This window comes from Plasmopara halstedii (genome assembly GCF_900000015.1).
Source record: "Plasmopara halstedii genome assembly, contig: Scaffold_1548, whole genome shotgun sequence".
Taxonomy (NCBI): Eukaryota; Oomycota; class Peronosporomycetes; order Peronosporales; family Peronosporaceae; genus Plasmopara; species Plasmopara halstedii.
In genome coordinates, this window is record NW_020188460.1 from 211,365 (window position 1) to 230,683 (window position 19,319).

At 46.5% G+C, this 19,319-nt stretch overlaps 2 protein-coding genes across 2 annotated transcripts; both read right to left on the reverse strand.

Annotated features, from left to right (window-relative positions):
- Nucleotides 1-362: 362 nt before the first annotated feature.
- PHALS_01411 (Projectin/twitchin and related proteins) lies at nucleotides 363-8,027 on the reverse strand (the record flags this gene model as incomplete). Its single annotated transcript, XM_024715793.1, has 1 exon — nucleotides 363-8,027. One exon carries the CDS (start codon nucleotides 8,025-8,027, stop codon nucleotides 363-365), a length of 7,665 nt encoding a protein of 2,554 aa, XP_024581455.1.
- Nucleotides 8,028-8,107: 80 nt separating this feature from the next.
- On the reverse strand, nucleotides 8,108-19,103 carry PHALS_01412 (Projectin/twitchin and related proteins; the record flags this gene model as incomplete). The annotated part of the gene is made up of 2 exons (XM_024715794.1): nucleotides 8,108-8,157; nucleotides 8,237-19,103. 2 exons carry the CDS (start codon nucleotides 19,101-19,103, stop codon nucleotides 8,108-8,110), a joined length of 10,917 nt encoding a protein of 3,638 aa, XP_024581456.1.
- Between the last annotated feature and the right edge of the window lie 216 nt (nucleotides 19,104-19,319).

Consider the following 19,319-nt stretch of genomic DNA (forward strand, 5'->3'; position numbering starts at 1 on the left):
ATTCTGACATTTGCCGCACTTTTGCGCAGGGGTAGCGTATCGGGCTACCTATTTTGTTCAACAGTTTCACTACGAAGTCACCGTGGCGGGCTTAAAGATTTCTGTATATGGCCTACATTCCTCAAGAATGCGGTAGCTGAGTTTGTAGGCTTAGTACTCATGACAGACGCCAGCGTGACCAACCGAAATACCCAAAAATAAGCTCATGTGTGGCAAAATATACAGTGCACCGATTGTTAAACTTTTTCGGCAACTTAAGATTACCAACTTACAATTTGAAATAGAAAGCATTATTGAAATTTTACATGAAAATGTATTAGATCATTTACCAAAATATCACCCATAACCCTACAATAAAGTCTCTATTTCGGTAGAGCAGAGACAAAGTTTCCCATAACAATACTACCATCTTCCAATACTAAGTGATCTGGACAAAGCAGACCTTGCGCATTTCCTCGCATACAAAACTCGCTGTTCAGACCTTGACTATTTACAGCAAGCACACGAACAAAATAGGGTTTACCGCTTTCCAAATTCGTGAGAAGTGCTGACGTTATCGTGGCGCTCATCTCGGCAGCAAACGAAAAGTCATTCGAGTCTGCATACTGCACTAAAAAACTTTCCAGATTCACACCACCATACACCATGTCAATTCCATTAAAGACAGGGCAATTTTCAGGAACTTGTAACGTTCCAGCACACGGAATTCCATGTGCTGGAACACGTGGTAATTGCCATATGACTTGAAGCTCACCGGTGGTAGCAGTAGCAGATACAACGAGTGAGTGTGGCTTTCCGGGACGCGTTGTCGCTGGAATCATTGACGTCGGTGACGAAATTTGCGGAGCTCCTTTACCACCGCGATTCTTTGCACAGACGCGAACGAAGTAGCGTGTACCAGGCGTTAAGAGCGTGATTGTATAAGCACGTTCAGTCGCGTCGTTGACCACTGCCGTGGTGCTTTCTATTGACAATGAATCAAACGTAGCGATTGTGTCCCATTGAATGATGTACCCCGAGATAGAATCCCCACCATCATCCGTGGGTGGTGTCCATCCAACTGTCAACATTGTTGAACTGGTAATTCCGAGAATTACTTGACTTGGTGAACCTGGCGTCGTGTACGGTTGCTGCGATGCTGGAGAAGAGACTTGAAACTGACCTAAGCCTTGAGAGTTGCTTGCTCGAACACGAACATAGTACCGAGTTCCTTTGGTCAAGGAAGAGATGATTCGTTTGTATGGAATAGTCATGTTAGTAATCTGCATGAAGACGGATTTTGAGGACGTGAACGCTGTATCGGTCGCCCATTGCACTTCGTACCCACTTATCGAATCTCCGCCATTGTCAGTAGGTGGATTAAACAGTACCTTTAGTTCCGAGACCGAAACTACTGCCAGTGTGACGCTGATAGGTGGACCTGGGGCAACCATGGGTTTCTGAGGCGTCGCAGCCATTTGAGGATCTCCAAAGCCAACCTGGTTGTACGCAGAAACACGCACGTAGTACAATTGGCCCTTATTTAGCGCCCCCGTCTTTGGTATCATGTGATTCCCGATACAAGGTGGAGGTATGACGCCAGGTCTAATCTTTGACAAAAGTACGTCGTACGTTCCTGTACAACCGATACCTATACACGCAAGATTGACATCCCTTGCTGCAAGCGAAAAATCGTCTCCGGCGTCAAGAAACGTTAGACTCCACGTGAAGCCTCCGCTAGATGTCATCGCACTACGGGTGACGTCTACACCACCAGAGAGCTGCAACATTGACCCAAGTTTTGACTGCACAGATCCTGACGTTTCACGCTGAGACGCTGTACATGCAGGAATACCCACAGTGCAGAATACTCCGGAAGTTGAAGAAGTCACAGACTGTGCTTCATCTTTTGCAGCCGCGACGGCATTCCAAGCGATAGGATCCGAAACTTCAATAATATTTTTTCGAGTTAGCTCTAATCGAAAATATCCGTTTGCGATTGGATCGGTTGCCAAAGCACTGGTTCTCACCGTCTGAACCAACCAAATGGCTTGCGTCGGCGATATCGGACACCATTCATCTTGATGCTCACGAGCAAAAAATTGTGACGACACATCGTACTCAATTCTATACATCTTGATGGGGCTCCCGCCGTCGCTGACAGGAGCGACCCATTTCGCGTTTAATTGGGTGGAAGAACCCAAAATTACGTCCACGCTAACATTGGCAGGCAAACCGGGCACCTGGAGTGGTAGTGTCACAAACTCTGGAGACGACACCGAGCGAGCACTCAGACCTTGCGAGTTTCTGGCTGAGACAGACATGACGTACGCTTCTCCCGGTATGAGATTAGATATCTTATACTCTGTTGAAGTAGTATTTAGCATCTCGTAAAATCCATAGTCAACAGCTACTTCCCCGGGAACAGCCAGTTGGGCGACTGTTTTGGTCGGAACGTTCTGCTGCTTCAGATTCTTCGCACCTACAGGCCACGATCCGGGACAACCAGGTGTATTGTCTGGTAAACAGGGTAGTCCAGTCGTGTCGACAGCATTGTCACCGTCCTTGATTCCAACAAATGCATTGAGAGGAGCGATTCTCGATGAATCGACAGTCAGAGGTGCCATATTGCCTACATTCGACTCGAATGTGATCGTCCAGACTCTTCCATTAGACCATGAAGCCCCACTTAGTAACATTGTCTCTGATTTCACAGAAGCAACCCCAATAGTAGGAATTGCTTCCAATGCCGACTTGAGATCTGCAGCACTAATAGATGCAGACAAGTAGCTGGTCCAAGGTGAGCCCTTGTAACTTATACGGAAGTAGCCACTCACAATACTGGTATGGAAGGTCACCAAGACCTGAACTTCTGGTTTTCCGGGAAACGTGCTGGGAACTGGTGCCGTTATTCCAGACTGCATCTCAAATACCCGCCCACTGACGCCTGAGCCTCCTGTGATCAAACCCTGGCTATACTGAAGAAGAGGCTGATCTCCGGCGTTTTTGATAGCATTATTGAAAGTCACAATCCATTGGTAGCCTTGAACGATGTTGACAGGTATACGAGAGACATCAATGTGACCAATCGGAATGCTTGTAACTGAGGCTAGACTCATAAGAACAAAGCGAAGATTGGCCGCAGAAATGTCCATAGGTAATGATGCGGTCGTTAAGCCACCAAACGATAGCGTAAAGTAGGCAGCGGTTGGCTGCGTCGTCCACTTCAATTCAATCGTTTGAATTTCTGGGCGAGATATGGACCGCCACCATTCAACCCTGTAGCTAGTCAAAAGTAGGCCACCGCTGTCTGTTGGCTTCTGCCAGGTTAAAGTTGCGGTGGTAATTGGAGTCGACGAGGCTGTAAGTGTCCTTGCTTTGACATTAGATGGACTACTTGGATGCTGTGTAGGCGTTTGGGGACGTGGAGAAGTTGTGGCACGACTGCTACCGATCGAGTTGAGTGTTTTTACTTGTGCATAGTACCGTGTGCCCGTTGTAAGTCCCGTGACGAGATAAATTCGTGGACCTCCCGTGTAAAGCTCCGGAATGGAGCCACTGCTAATAAGCACCTCAATTGGAGATCGCTTACCGATAGAGTCAAATGTAGAGACAGTATCTACGTCGATCCAAAATCCAATAATTGCAGTCCCACCTGCTCCCTTACCATCGCGAGTCGATGGTTGAATTTGCAACTCTAACGTTGTGGATGAAAATAGGTTCAAGTACACTGATAGTGGTGGGTCCGGGACCCAGTCCACGGCAGTGGCAGACAATGCGTAACTCCATCGTCGGTTATCAGACGGCTCACCACTTGACGCAATTTTTTCTACAGGCACAGAATTGACTGCCGCCAATCTCACGTAGTAGGTTCTACCTGATGTTAGACCCGATATGACGGTCCGAAATGGTGGTGAGCCTTGGATCGTCAAACCTGACAAAACCTTTGGTGGGAACGTGTAGTAAAACAGTGAGTACATTTGTCCGTTAAAGTTTGCACACCCGTGTCCAGTCTCGACGTTGATAGAAGAAAGACCCACGACGTCTACCGTCAGCACGCACGAATCATCTCCGAACGTAAATTTCGAAGTTTGTGTGAGCAAATTTGTGAGAGGAATTGAGACTGATAAGACATCTCCATTGAGTTGCGTTGCACAGCTCGCACAAATCTTCCGGCCATGTTTGAAAGATGTCGTCACATCCCATTGGACAATGTATGATGAGATATCATTGTTAAAGTTCGGGCTCACATTCAATGTTTCTAATGGCGGAGGAGAGAAGATGATCTCGAGTTCATGCCCCGAAACGACAGCAAGGTAAATGTTCGACGGTGGCGCAGGAACTTGACTTGGTATTGCCGTAATCGGGCTGGTAAGGGAGACTCCTTTGCCATTAGCATTGTACGCTGTTACATCAATATAATAACGCTGACCCATGGTGAGTTTCTTGCTCGTTTGGGTCGGAAGATAATAGCATTTATCGCATCCACTTCCAATTATTTGCACGAGAGCATCTTGAGGAAACAACCGCGGAATTTTTGACTGCAAAGAGGTGAGAGGAGACGTAACTCTGAGCATGACAACAGTCCACACGTATCCCTTCGTCCACTCGTATACGGTGACAGCAGTATCAGTTGATCCATAATACCCAACCTCTCGACCATTCTGGTCACCCAAATACAGCCGCGTCTTGTGCAGTCCTGGTGAATCTAAGTCTGTACGGACAGTATACCAATCACCACCAATACGAATTGTATACCCTGGGAGTCCATACGAAGCTGAATAGAACTGACACGTTTCACCAGCACTGCAAACGACAAAGGTTTCGCCATGTATCACGTCAACTTTACCAGGTAATGGTTTATGCGATAACTCGCGCGTAACACCAACAGTCTCAATAGTTTCAAGACTCTCCAGAGCGAAACGCACCTGATTTGCGCTCGACTCGACATTAAGCGGTCGAGTGAACGTTCCGTGGTACCCGATCTGAAAGGTTCCGCTCATGCTGAGTGTGGGATCGTGCTTGTAGACACCATCAATTGAGGCATCCGTATTCACCACAATCACAGCATCAGCTCCAGTGTCGATACCTTGAGAAATGGTCAGGGCTATCTCAGTATACACTCGATCAAACACTATCTTGATATCACTTGGTGTTGTAGACTTGCACAAAATAGTCTGCGCTACACTTGACACCGTGATACTTTCTGCCTCAACATCAAACAGAGACAACAAGCTCGTTTTTACGTCACCCAATGCCGCATCAATTCTTACGTCTGCATTCCGTCCATTGTACCCGAAGCGCACTGTTCCCACGCTTGCCGTACACGAGAAAACGACCACTTCTTTGCGATAGTTGGTCGACCCGATCTGCGTTTCCACCACTGATGCTATGGTATTGGGAGTCGATTTTAATAACGGAAGATCACCAGGTTGCGCTGTAAATGTAATCAAGATTTCAGCCCCCACTTCCAACGTACTTTTAATTGAGGATACGACGACAGTTCCAACGCAGGCAAGAGCCTCCAGCATCGACTTGAGATTAGCAATAGTTGTAGCTCCACTAGCGCCAGCTGCGACAGTCGTAAGCGTTCCGGAGGTTAAGCCACGAAACGACAACGTAAAGGTTCCCACCGTAAGGATGGTGATTTTCTGCACTTCCTGAACTGCACTTCGAAGCATCTGATTTGACCACGCAAAAGTAGGAGCACTTGCAGCGATTCGCTGTATATGATACATTTTATCAACGTCCGAGAGGAAAACATCGGCCGGACTGGAAGTAAATTGTCCGGAAGTATCCCACCGCACTTGGTACTTGGTGATGGGGCTACCACCATCAATCAATGGTGGGTCAAACGAGAGCCACAACTGGTCCCCTACGGCGTTTGAGCCTTTAATGATCTCTTGAATATATACTAGAGCACCTTCGCCTATTAATGCTCTCGAATCACCTTTAAGAAGGTCCAAATCACCGGGATTGAGGAGATCGTCCAAGAATGTCACTGACCATGAGTACCCTCCTTCTTCGTCTGGCCCCGTTCGAACTACATTTACTCGACCAACAGCATCCAATGCTTCCAGTTTTTCTTGCAGAGATGTGCCATCGAGCGTTAAAGTCGCCATTGCAGCAGCATTCCAGCTTATCGGAGCTGTCTCTGTGTTGATATACGTAAGGGTAAAGGTTCCGCCTAGTGTATTACCTTTTCGAACTTCTCGAACCAAAATCTGATTACCTGTGCCTACTAATAGATTTGTGACTCGCAGCATAGGTACGTCACCAGTATTTTCAAGAAATGTGATTGTCCATATGTACCCAAACTGAGGCGATGGAGCCGATTGTGTGACTTGTACTCTTCCAATTCGCGGCACCGCTTCGAGTACAGATTTTAACGTGTTCGCATCAGTATTGAACTGAATCGGTGAAGACGTTTCAAGAAGAAAAGTACCACTGAGAACGTTACCATTCGTCAAAGTGTCAGTCTCGCAGCCAGAATCTGTGGCGGTAAATGTGTTTGAATCGACGGCACAAATAAATTGCGGTAGGTTTCCTCGCGAATCATCAAAGACCACTGTCCATATGTATCCACCCTGCTCATCAGCTATTGATTGAGTCACCAAAACCGATTCGAACATCGGCAATCTATTTAGATCGATTGCAAGTTGCGCGGCTGTGCCAGCAGCCGCGTCAACAAATGTATTTGCTGCATCGAAACCACCAAAATCGAGCATGGCAACTTCAACTTTTCCATCGACACCCACAGTCGTTAAAACGTTCTCATTCAACGTTTGAAAGGCGGTACACCCAGTATCCGTAAGAAGCCATACCATCAAAGGTGTGTTACCATATACACCGTTTCCGTGGAAAATGATTGTGTAAACGAAACCATTCGGTGCTTTATCGAGATCAATCTCTCGAGTTACGATCACATTATCAATATTTGGCATGCTTTCAAGAATTGTTTCAAGCACTTCAGCAGACGCGTCGAACGGGATACAAGCCGAGACTTTGTCCATACCTAAATAATCAAAATGCAGTTTGTAAGACCCGACCGCCAAGGGTCTTTTTGCTGATATAAGCACTTGTTGTATTGCAGTATCGGTTCCTGTAGCGATGTCAGTATTCATTGCTACATCACAATACACAGCCACGCTGCCAGTAGCCACAAACGTTGTGTCATCACATATAATTTGCTTCGTCTCACCGGCAACATTATTGCCAACAAATGTGATTTGGAACACAAAACCAAACTTAGAATTTCCAGAAGCGTCGCCATCTCGAGTCACGACGATATCGTCCGCTCCAAGTGCTCCGTTTACTACAGAAGTGAGTGCTGTTTGAACGGCATCTGAATTCGCATTCCACGAGATCGCGCTTGTCTTGGATCCTATCGTCGTAAACGTACCAGATATTCCATTCTGTACTTCTCTTTGGAAGAGCAGGGTGAACGTTCCAGATACGATTGCTGCAGTTGACCAAATTGTCACTGTTTGCACGGTTGGAATGCGAAATGCTATCCTTCCTTGAATGCAGCTGCCTTCTGGACATGATGCAGGTGGGACAAATGTTCGCAGCGTTTGAACTTCTGCTATACGCGCTGCTGAAGTCTCAATCTCTTGAACTTCCATCACGTGAGATGCTGCCACACGTATCTCCTGAACCTCTTGCCTATGAAGAGCGTATCCGGATGCTACGCTTTGAACTGCTGAAGGTCTGCTGCTTGGTATGATAGAAACTGTTGGGGTGAATACGCCGAGGCCTACATCCGTCCACGCTGCCACACGGGCAAAGTAGGGGATTCCTGGTAGCAGATTCGAGATCACATATGCATTTGAGGCAGATCCCGGAACGAAATCGTCCTGAATAGTCAACGTCCCTCCTGATAGCGCATATGTTTGCCTGTCTAGCTTGGATATATTTCCCAACGATGATTTAAATTTGATTGTCCAAAAAAATCCATTCACTTTGTATACATCAAGTGCACGCTCCACAGCACTCGATAAATATCGGGAAACAGCAGTAGGATCCTCAGGTAAAGCAAGCGGAATCATATTAGCTGATAGCGTCTTTCCAACAACCCCTTGGCGTATAGTGGATACAATAATGCTTGACTGAACAATGTGCGCACCCGTCACCGCAACCACTGAGATCTCTGCCACGTTTCCATTGACAGACGTACCACTGAAGTAAATGGTATACACAAAGCCATGAGGAGCTAAGTTTGCGTCGATTCTTCTTGTAACAATAATATCATTCGTACCCACCACAGTTGGACTAATTGCTGTCTGTACAGCAACAACAAGTTCTGATTGAAGATTCGATTCACTCGCATCCCACGAAATGGAATTTGTGTTGATTCCAAATACTCTCAAATTATACGTTTCTCCGGTCACAAAATCATTACTTGGATTCGAGACAACCATTTGCTGGATCTCATATTGATCATCCATCACACTAAAGTGTTGAGATACACTGTAGGCCACATGTAGCGAATTAAAGTTTTCTCCATCATACGGACCTGTAAGTGCAAATTCGTTCGAGACAATTCCTCCATCCAGTAGATTTTCCACAACTACATTTGATGTTGACACTGTGTTAGCGCACGCTGTATCGCTGCTTTGAATGATACCCAATAAAGGAATATTCCCTGTGACAAGCTCCCCAACAAAAGTAATCCGGTAATTTACGCGATTTGGAGAAATCAATTCGTCAGAGTTTAGAGTAACGAGGATGTCTCCAACAGCACTGGACGTAAGAGTTTTGATCGCATCAGATACGTCACTTGCTGGCGCTGTGAATAAAAGGCAAGACGATGATTGGCCGCCAAACCTAATGACGTAAGCCCCGGTGGCAGTTCGGTCTTTGATAGTCAGAAGCTGAATTTCACTGCTCCCTCCAAGCTCTTTCATCTCCAAAGACACTTGCCGAACACTCCCGCCATCGTGCATCCAACCGTCACCACAAACATTATCCCCATTATCGCTACTTTTAAACGACATCAAGTTCACGACAGGGCGAGTTTTGTGATCCAAAAAGAATATGTCGTACGTGAATCCTGATGCACCTTGTCGGATTGTTTCAGCAAGTAAAGCTGGATAGACGCCGTCCTGAGCTCCACTGATGCATGCTCCAGTAGCAACACTACCAATTACAAGCTGGTGAACGTTTCCAAGAACCCGGCTTGTCCCTCCGCCGATTGGTCCTTGGAAATGAATGACATACTCGTAGCCATAGCCCCAGTCTGCCCTGCCATCACCGTAACGAGTAACGTTGATGTGATTCATGTCAGCTAGCGCTCCTACGTTCGTTAAGCCGTTTAAAGCGGTCTCGAGATTTTGAGCAGAAACACCGTAATTCAAACAAGACGTAATGGACGTTTTATCATTCAAAGTTAGCTGCACTCTGAACAGACCATGGGTGGATGTCACAACTGCATTTGCAGTCATTCGAATGCGTTGTATTTCGGTAATAGACGTCCCATTGCCACTTCTAGTCACTATCACATTTCCAGCAGACAGTGGAGCATTTTCAAGTGCTTGTTCTATGTCTCTAGCCGGAGCTCCCCACTTCAAACAACTTGAGGTCTGTGAGTTTAACATCAACTGGAAGAACCCTTTTGTATCTCTGACTTGACCGTGATCAGTCGCCAACATCAAGCGTTGATGGGGGACTTGACCTCCATGTGTAACAACGTCGACTGTGACGGTAGCATCACCAATACCTCCGCAAGTCCTAGGCTTTAATGCGGCCACGTCTCCAGCTACAGATTCTCCAACAAAGTACACTGAATATACGTACCCAATGCGCGTACTTCCAGCTGTACCAATAGTGACAGGACCTACGCGCGACACTAAGACATCATCCGCTGTAGCAGAGGTATCGAATGCAAACAAAAGACCAAATATGGCCGCTTGTACTGTCGCTGCGTCTTCATTAAATCGAAGGCAACTTGTTGGGGGCTTGGTGACGCCGTTTCGAGTCAATTCCAGCTGAAAAGTGTTTGCAACGTACGCGGTTGACCATGTGCCTGATGGCTTGGTTACTGTGATACTCTGAACTTCATATCCAGTTCGCTGGACCGTATATTCTAATCCGTCAATACGTAACTTCATTCCAGGAAAGAGCATTCTTTTGACTACGGCTTCGGAAGTGGCAACGATCGGAGATCGAGCCGTCACGCGCACGCGTGAGGTATCAATAACGCCGGTAAATGGTGCATCCCCATTCGTTCCCGGTAAATTATTCGCCGATTCAGATCCAAAGCGAATGATGTCAGTGGGCGCAACAAATTGCCTGATGTCTTCAATTCCAACAATCGTAGCCTTCACACCGTCTTGAGCCACGATTGCAGTCGCACCAGGAATCTTTTGGGTAAGTAAGTACGTCTGTGTAACGTCAACCTGTCCATACATGCCCATCCCTTCAATGCCAGCCTTAATTGCTTCTGAGGGAGACGAATAAGCAAGTGCCGAGGTTTCTCGGTCAGCCTGTACGATACGAAAAGTCCCCTTGACAGGCAATGAACCTAAGACGTTCGTGAACACTTCGACTGACACATCAGTACCTTGCAGGGATGAGCGGGATACAGACAAAGAAGCTACGTCACCGCTACCAGGGGGGAATGAGTGTCCTCGATAATCTCCCGTTACCTGTATGAAGCGTATAATCCAACGATACCCACCTCGTGTCCCTGGCTTCTGTACATATATATCATCCCACCCACCGGAACAGGATGCAACTGTACAACCAGTTGCCGGAGACGGTAACTTCAAGCGCTTGACTGCTACTCGACCGATTGAGTCCATTTCATTTAGTTTCAGCTGTAAACGTTCTGGGTCTTCATCAAAGGCAACTTCTCGGGGACCAAAGGACGAAGAGTGAAAATCAAGTAGAAAAGAGCCGCTCAACCCTGCAGATCCTGGTATTACTTGAGTCACAGTCACATCATAGTTACTCGAACCGATTTCGGCAGCAAACGCCGTTGTTATATCAGGTAAATTGCCAGCTCCAGGTGGTGTAAACGTCGGATTAGAAATAAAGCGTATGAGCCAAGACATCTCACCATACTTACCGTGTACTGTTCGACGTACACTCACCTGACGTCCAGACCGGGTCGCCGCAGCCTCCAACTGCCGCTTGACAAGATTTTCATCTGCATTCCACGGTAATAAAATTGAAAGGCCTAACCAAATTGATACTCCTGTGTTGCTAGTATCCATGTCACTACATAATTCAGTCGTGACGCTGATTGTCACGGTGGATACTGCAGTGACGTGAAAAACGCAATTTGTAAAGGTGCCAACAACGATTCGATCTTGAGGCATCAAGTGCTTGACAAGTTGATCTCCCGCAGACTTAATTGTGAGCGATGATACTGAGCACGATGTTGCGGCTGGTGCGACAGCACCTGGTGCGTTTGTACAGACGACACTGACAAGGTATCTCGCAGCTACACCCGCATCTCCCTCGACGCAGAAGTTGGTAAAATCTCCACGCAAATGTGACCCATCATTCACGGATGCGACAGTGACAAGTGAATTGGATCCAGTCAGAGCCGCGCTTATACCAGTAAGTAAAGGGACATTGCCTGGTGCATTGCACAGCAAAGAGCCAGCCCGTTCATCTAGCTGCTCACATGGATGAAGTGCATCACTGGCGTCGCGAAGGAATGTAACTGTCCACGAATAGCCACCCGTTCGTCTGTTTACATCCCCTCTTGAGACATCGACATCGCCTACATTTGCCATTCGTTCTAGAACTTCTTCGACTGAAGTCCCGGTATTTTTGCTTTCTTCCTTGGTAGCGTACGCATTGTGTACAATGCCCTCACTGTTCACCAGCGAATTAATTGCCATATGAGCAAATGTCAGCGCTCGTGTGTCGAGCGAAACACTAAAAGTGCCACGAATGGGTCCGATACCCGTGGTTGATACACTTGATACACAGCTTTGACTTCCATCATTGGCCGTTGTTGTAAGACTATCGGCAATGCAGTTCAATGGAAAAGTATGACCGACATGCCGTCCCCAAGCTTTTGAGTAGCCTGATTCCCATACATCGTTCCACAATGCTGGTGATGAGCTCTTCCAGTTTCCATCTATTCCATCGGCATGATCACTGGTCGGATCAGCCCAAACAGAGGAATGAAATGTGATATACCACGTAAATCCTAGCACTTGACTCGACGTGGGAGCTCCTCGAGACACGAGCACACTGCTCGGTTTGATCGTTCCAAGTTTGTTTAGCTCCGTTTGCACCTCCGAGTCTTCAGCGTTAAAGGCGAGAGGAGCCGTTGTCTCTCCGTTGAAACTGAGCTGATATGTGCCACTTAATTGATTCCCTTTCACAGTCTCGTAAACTCCCAATCGAATACTCTTTCCGGTTAATTGTGACGATACAATCTCGAGTAATCCAACGTCACCTCCTGTTGAAAAGTGTGAAAACGTAATTGTCCATATAAATCCCCTCGCTTGAGTTACTGCAGATCGTATAATTTCGATGCTTGGAATGAGAAGATTTGACTGGATAAATGTCTCTAATATAGTGTCTCGCACGCTACTATCAAGCGTCGCTAATGAAGTGTCTACGCCAATCGTACATGCAAGGGGCGATGTTACCTCCCGAAATTTGAATGTGATTGTCCCCATCACTTGATTGCCGTCGCGACTATAAGCGAATGGATTAAGTGGATGTGTTGCGTCTTCAACATCTGCAGTCGGTACTCCATTCGTTGGTGTCGATAGTGTCGTAGTACCAGAAACGACTGTCCTCGTTACCATTATTGGGATGTCCCCTCCCCGGCTTGTAAAAGTAACATGCCAAGTAAATCCACCCGACCATTTGTTTCCTGTAGGAGCAAAAACTGTTCTCTTTACGGTCACACTTCCAAAAACTTGTTTTGAGCCCTGAGTGACAGATTCCAACAGATTTTTCAGTTCGGTTTCGGAAACATCCCAAAGAACATTTCCACTATACAACGGGGTTGGAACGGATAGAGTTTGGCTTGCATCAGCCTCACTGATCAACCCGATCTGAAACGAGCCCGTTATCATACTACCGGTAACCGTGCGTGCAACTGAACATGTAACACTTCCTGCGGCCGAACACAATAAAAGTGGAATTGTGCCGGAGCGTTTGCGAATCGTTATGGTATACACTGATCCAACAAAACTAGTGTCGACAAATTCGGCACGAGCAACGATAAGAGAGTCAATTGCACCCACTAGGAGACCTTCTACGATACTGGCACTGGAAATAGTTGTCGCAGCTGTCTTTAACGGAATGTCGCGAGAAATCTGCGGGGTTTTATACAAATCCATAGTTTTGGCAGAAAACTCGCTACAATATAACCCGACGTCATTCACAGCAACTGTTATGGTCGTCGACGTAGAGGTTTTCACTACCGTTCCTGCTTCAAAAGAGCATACGCCTGCTAAAAGCTTTGCACCGGTCACGACATAAGTATTTAATCTTAAATCTTGTGACACTGTAAAGATACCGCCAGCAAACGATGTCACACATCCAGCACAAATACGAGCAGAAATGCTTGGAGTACACGCATTACTGAACGTCGTAATGGCGTACGGGTCTGAATACGATTCGCACGTATATGTGACTGTAAAAATGGCATTGGACGCGTAGCTTACTTCACTACCAGCTGACACTTCAGTACCTTGTGTTGGTAAGCCAGACACTGCGTTTCCTCCGACTGTGATCGCCGCGTCAACAGCAAGCGGAGGAACGTTGCCACCCACTTCAAGACCAGAAAAAGTTATTGTGTAAACGTACGTAAGGTCTGGTCCGGCTGCATTTTGTGTTCTCGTGACGTCGACGGTATCAATATTAGCGAGGTCACTCAGTGCATTCTTTACGGTCAATGCTGCGCTTGAGGCTGTTGTATCCTGAAGCGATGAGACGAGATTAATTGTGCGCTGGTACATTTTCTTTACGCAGTGGGTACAAACGCTGCTGTCAAAAGAAAAGTAAATTGTCCCCCCAATGCTCGTAGCGGGAGTGGCGAACGCCCCTGGCAGTGTTAATGTGATTGCTTGGACTTCGCTTGTGCGTGGCACACCAACTTGTAACGTTTGTACCTCGAGGATTTCAGACACGGATGTTCGAATTGCTTGAATCTCATCTACATCATCGCCATCTAAGCGCAATTCCTGAACCTCGTTACGATCGGTGGCTGAGGTGACTACTGTCTGAACTTCGTCGACTACTACATCGTTAGTCGTAGTAATCATTTGGACTTCATCCACTCCTGAAAATGTTGTACGTACCACTTGCTCTTCGTTTGTCACCTTAACGGTAACATCGACAAATTGTTCCTCATTTACGACGTCGTTCTGTAGTCTCATTGTCTGCATTTCACGAATAATTGGGATTGTTACACTCCTGCTTTCTCCACTTGAAAAATCATTTTGATCATCCCAATCAACTTGGTAGGACTTGAGAGTCTCTCCACCGTCATATAGCGGGGTCATCCAATCTGCTTGCACTGATGTTGCAGACGTTACAGAAAGCGTTAGATTTTGCGGCGGCGAGGGCGGTTGATCGGTGACAGTAACATTTGACGGGATCGTGCGTCTCGAAGCACCAGCACCTTTAGCATTGAATGCAGTGACTCGAATATTGTACGTAGAATTAGCGGTGAGTTTACTAGATCGTATACCAGTAAAAGCGTCATCTCCACCAATAATATATGAGCGCTTTGTTCCATCCACCAGGCCAAACGTTGCAGGCGAGTCAAAGCCTGGTGAAGGGTCCCATTCGATCATGTACTGAGTAATCACAAGACCACCATCACCTCCAAAATAATCTCTTTCGGTTGAAGACGGCTTCCACTCCACTAATATGGCATGACCTGACAAGATCGTTGCAATTGCACCTTCTACTCTTCCAGGTGTACGATCTGCGGGTATGACACCACTTGGACGTGGCACACCAAATGCTCCATCACCTTGAGTGTTGATTGCAAATACTCGAGTAAAATACTTTTTTACAGACAGTATTGGGATATTGTAGTAGAATGGCTCGATATCTATTGGTGCGACAAGCACGTCTGCCTTCATTGGATTCGTAAAGTTTTCTGATGTGTCCCATTGGACTTGATACATGCTTATAGCGGCTCCACCATTGCTCTTAGGAGCATTCCATCGTACTTTCAGAAGTCGACTTGAGAGAGTCAGCAATTCTACAGCTTGAGGAGCAGAAGGAATCGTTCGCGGGATCTGAAAGGCTGAAGCAATGCGACCTGCATAGCCGTATCCTTCAATGTTGTGAGCTCGTACAAATATGGAATACTTCTCACCGGTAGTTAGGCCAGTGATCAGATAGCGTAGCTGTCCTGGCACTCCAACTTCGACAAATGTTCCAGTACCTCCGTTTCGCTCGCAATACCATAAAGGTTGAACACCAATTCGAGTGCGAGCTACTAATATCTTTGCCCCAGGACCTTGAAGTAGAGTTCCGTCAACGCTTAATAATGTCAAGTCACTTTTCATTTCCGATAAGAATGTGACTACCCAATTGTATCCGTATCCATTTGCGGATCTAGTTACATTAACGGCACCAATCGTGACCAGATTTTCCAGTGCATTTTGTAAGTCAGTAGCAGAGACATCGTGCGGCAATGGTGGGGTACTATCCGACAATTCGCCATTACCAAAGGCAACTTTAAACGTCCCGCTTATTGGTTGAAGACCCTTTTGTACCAAGTCAACAATGATGTCAGGATTGTTTCCTGTCCAGCTGTCACTTGGAAATACCTCAATTAGCTCTTGCGGACCTACGTGGCCTGCGAGAAAAGTAATTTTCCACTCATATCCAAACGCTTTTTTGAATACCGGCACGGGAATAGTCACTTCCAGAGCTGTATCGATTGAAAAAGTTGTGTCTGTAGGTCCAACAGCAGCGGTAATTGTTCGTTTATTCCCTGCAATCCAAATTACGTCGCCCTGGGCTAATAGTGAAGCGCCTAGCGTAGATATAGACGTCGTATGAACTGTGACAGTTGTAGCTGTCGCAGTCACAAGCAACCCACCCACAACGCGTGTCGAGTCAGTTTTTGATACAGCTACCGTACCGATGGTAGACAGTCGTTCGAGACGTTCTTTCACTGAGTTTAAGCCACTGGCTTCGGCATTCCATCGAATATTTTCTGTGATTTCTCCTTTATAAGACAGTTTGAAATACCCACTTACAGATTGAGAGCTGACCAATCGCTGTATCTCGGGAACCCCTTTACTCGCCGATGTTGTAATAGTTTGCTGTTCCTGTACTCCTTCAGCACGGTACCATTCCACCTTGTACCTGTCTATACTACAGAGCTTTCCGCTAGTGGTACTTGCGGTCCAGTCAACTTGTAGCCTTGTTCCGTCGACTACTGTAGCTGTAACGGATTGAGGAGCTGAAGGTTGAGTGCACGTTACGGCCTTGGCTAGTGGTGAATTTGCTGAGCCAAAGCCATCTGCGTTGTACGCCATAACTTGGGCAAAGTACTCGATTCCTGGTCGAAGGTTTGTAATTGTAAAGCGAAACGGGTCGGATCCCGTAATTTTGTTCGCAACATATACTAGTGCTTTGGTCCCTGTTACTTGCAAATTTGTCACCGTCATCTTGAAAGCATTACCAGCTCCCACTATCTCCCCGCTACGAAGATAGGCAAACGTGACGGTCCAAATCGCAGTATTCAGTGCCACGTTTCGTACTGCTTTCGACACTTTAATTGAGTACGATGTAGTGGTTAGCTGCAATGCTATTTGCATCTCTAATGCTGACGCACTGATAAAGATCGGCACCGTTTCTTTTCCATCAAATGTCAGCGTAAACGAACCGTCAATGGGGGATACAGAATCAGAAACGACTTCCTGGACTTCATGGGTAAAGTCGCCGATTGCGAGATCACTGAAACCTTTGACGATTTCGTCGACACAGATCCGAGGAGAATCGCCTGTCAATTGCGTTCCATCGGCAACCAGTAAGGCCAAGTCGCCTCGGCTATGTAAAAATGTGATCTTCCAAACGTATCCCCATGCCACGTCTGCTCTGGTGACAAGCACAGGTTCTATAGCGACATTACCTGTATTCGTGATGATTGCAAGAGCATCCGCCATATCACTTATTGAGCAATCAAACGGTAACGCAGCCGTCTTACGGCCACCCCAAGCAAGCGTAAAGGTGCCACCAGCACCCGTTGCCGTACGGTAAGTCGTTGTCACCTGCTGGACTTCTGATGTTTCCTGAATACTTACCACGCCATAATCTCTACTTGAAATATCAAAGTTCGAAGACGAATCCCATTCGATTCTGTACATGGTCACCCTCGCTCCTCCTGAATATAAAGGAGCCCGGTAGTTTAGCGATAACCACGTTGACCCATGGAATGAACCGAGTGCTACGCCTGTAGGAGGACTAGGAATAAGGGAACTTGTCGGTATTTGAGCTTCCAATACTAACACCGAATTGCTGATACCTTTTGAATTACGTGCAAAGATACGAAACGCAAAGTCTTGACTACCTTTAAGTATCAAATTGTCGTGTTTAGTCACTGCAACTGCATCATTCCCCTGAACATACGCGTTTAAATTGACCGAAGCAGGTGTTACCACAAGAAGCGGCAGCTTTTTCATTGTGTAAGTCCCCCAGAACGATATGGCATGGACGACAGTACCTCCCGTTACTGTGGAAATGACGCTAACGCCGTCCACGTTATCGAGCGTCGTGAGTGCGTTTTCTAAATCATCGTTCAAAGTAGCCCACGGTATATTCTTGGGGTTTGTCGTGCCCGTCATCAATACAGTTTTACCTGCAAAGTTAAGCGTATAAGTTGTCGCTATCGCAACGTCCTGAACCTCTAAATGAATTGTTTGTGTCGATGCTGGATTTCCGAGGCCAATGATATTCGGACGAATTGCTTTCGAGTTCCTCACTCCAATTCGAGCATCAGATCCTCGCCAATCATGTTCTGGAATGGCGTCAAAAGTATCCAGACTTCCAGCGTAAGAACGAAAGGCAAGATTCCACTTTCGGCCACTAGTAACATGATATACCCGAGTCCTTGCTATGCTTTCTGTAAATATACCGGTCACTTGTAAATAATTGGCATTGACTGCAATGACTGTGTACTTGTTCATATCAGAGGACACGGACGGAAGCCACAAATCGTTACCAATGCTGACTAGTTGTCTTAAGTCTTCGGTGGTGTGGAGTGTATTATCAAAGGCGTACAATTTCGGATGGCTTGCGAAGATACTGTCGCCCACATACAAAACGTCAGTCGTAACTCTTGTTCCAGATATACTAGTTGCCGTAAATTTAGTGTTACCGATATAAAATACACTATTGATAACCAAGCAGTGGTCAGTTGGTAGCTCAAACACGTTACTTCCCTTCTCTACTGCTACAATTTGCATCAAAGACGAAATCGCAACATATCCAGGCAAAGGTCCAGTTTGTTTTGTAATTGATCCAGCAAAAATGACATAGTTTTGAGACGTCGCTGAAGCTGGAAAGATTTTATTTAGTGTGATATCAAACATGGTTATTGACTTGATAGTGTACGAAGAAGGTGTTGAGCCAATAATAACTGTTTCACCAATCGCTAAGAACTTGGTCGGGTCAAACAGCGATCCACCCAGCTTCACATTAGTCAAAATACTACTACTAGCAGTCGCATCGGCGGTAAACTCTAAAGAGTAAACACCAACATCACCGGACGTTTTGTCTCCAAGCGCCATCACAGAATCCACGACGGAAAGTTTTTGTAGCTCTTGTGTGACTTTCATGTGCGTAGCAGCGTACCCAATAGGTTCGGTGGTCTCGCCGCTAATCGTTATTCGAAAGGAGCCACTGATATCATTCTCCTTAGCTGCTGTAAATACCGTAATTCTGGAATAGATGCCAATTGATACACTTTGACCTGTCAGACGCGAGTGTTGGATGAACATAGTGTCTTGATCCTGGTCTTGATTTGCCGCAAATGTAACGTGCCACGCCTTGCCGTAGACACCGTACGTGCTTACACTGACGTTTACGGTGCCGGGTGTGGTAATTGAATCGATTGCATCTCGCATCTCAGCTGCCCCCGACTCCTCAAACGACAGTGGGGATGTAACGTTGCCCATGTATGCCAGTATAAATGTACCTCCGATTGTGCTCGATGCGTCCGCCAAAATTGTCTGTACCTCTGCTTGCCCTTGAAAGCATCTACCTTCGTACCTTACAGTATGAATGTGGCCGTAAACTTGCAGATTTGACGGTGCCCACGCGGAGCATACACCATTTCCAAATGCACTTGAATCGAACTGCAGAGTTGGCCACTCACCTGTCGGATAGTGACC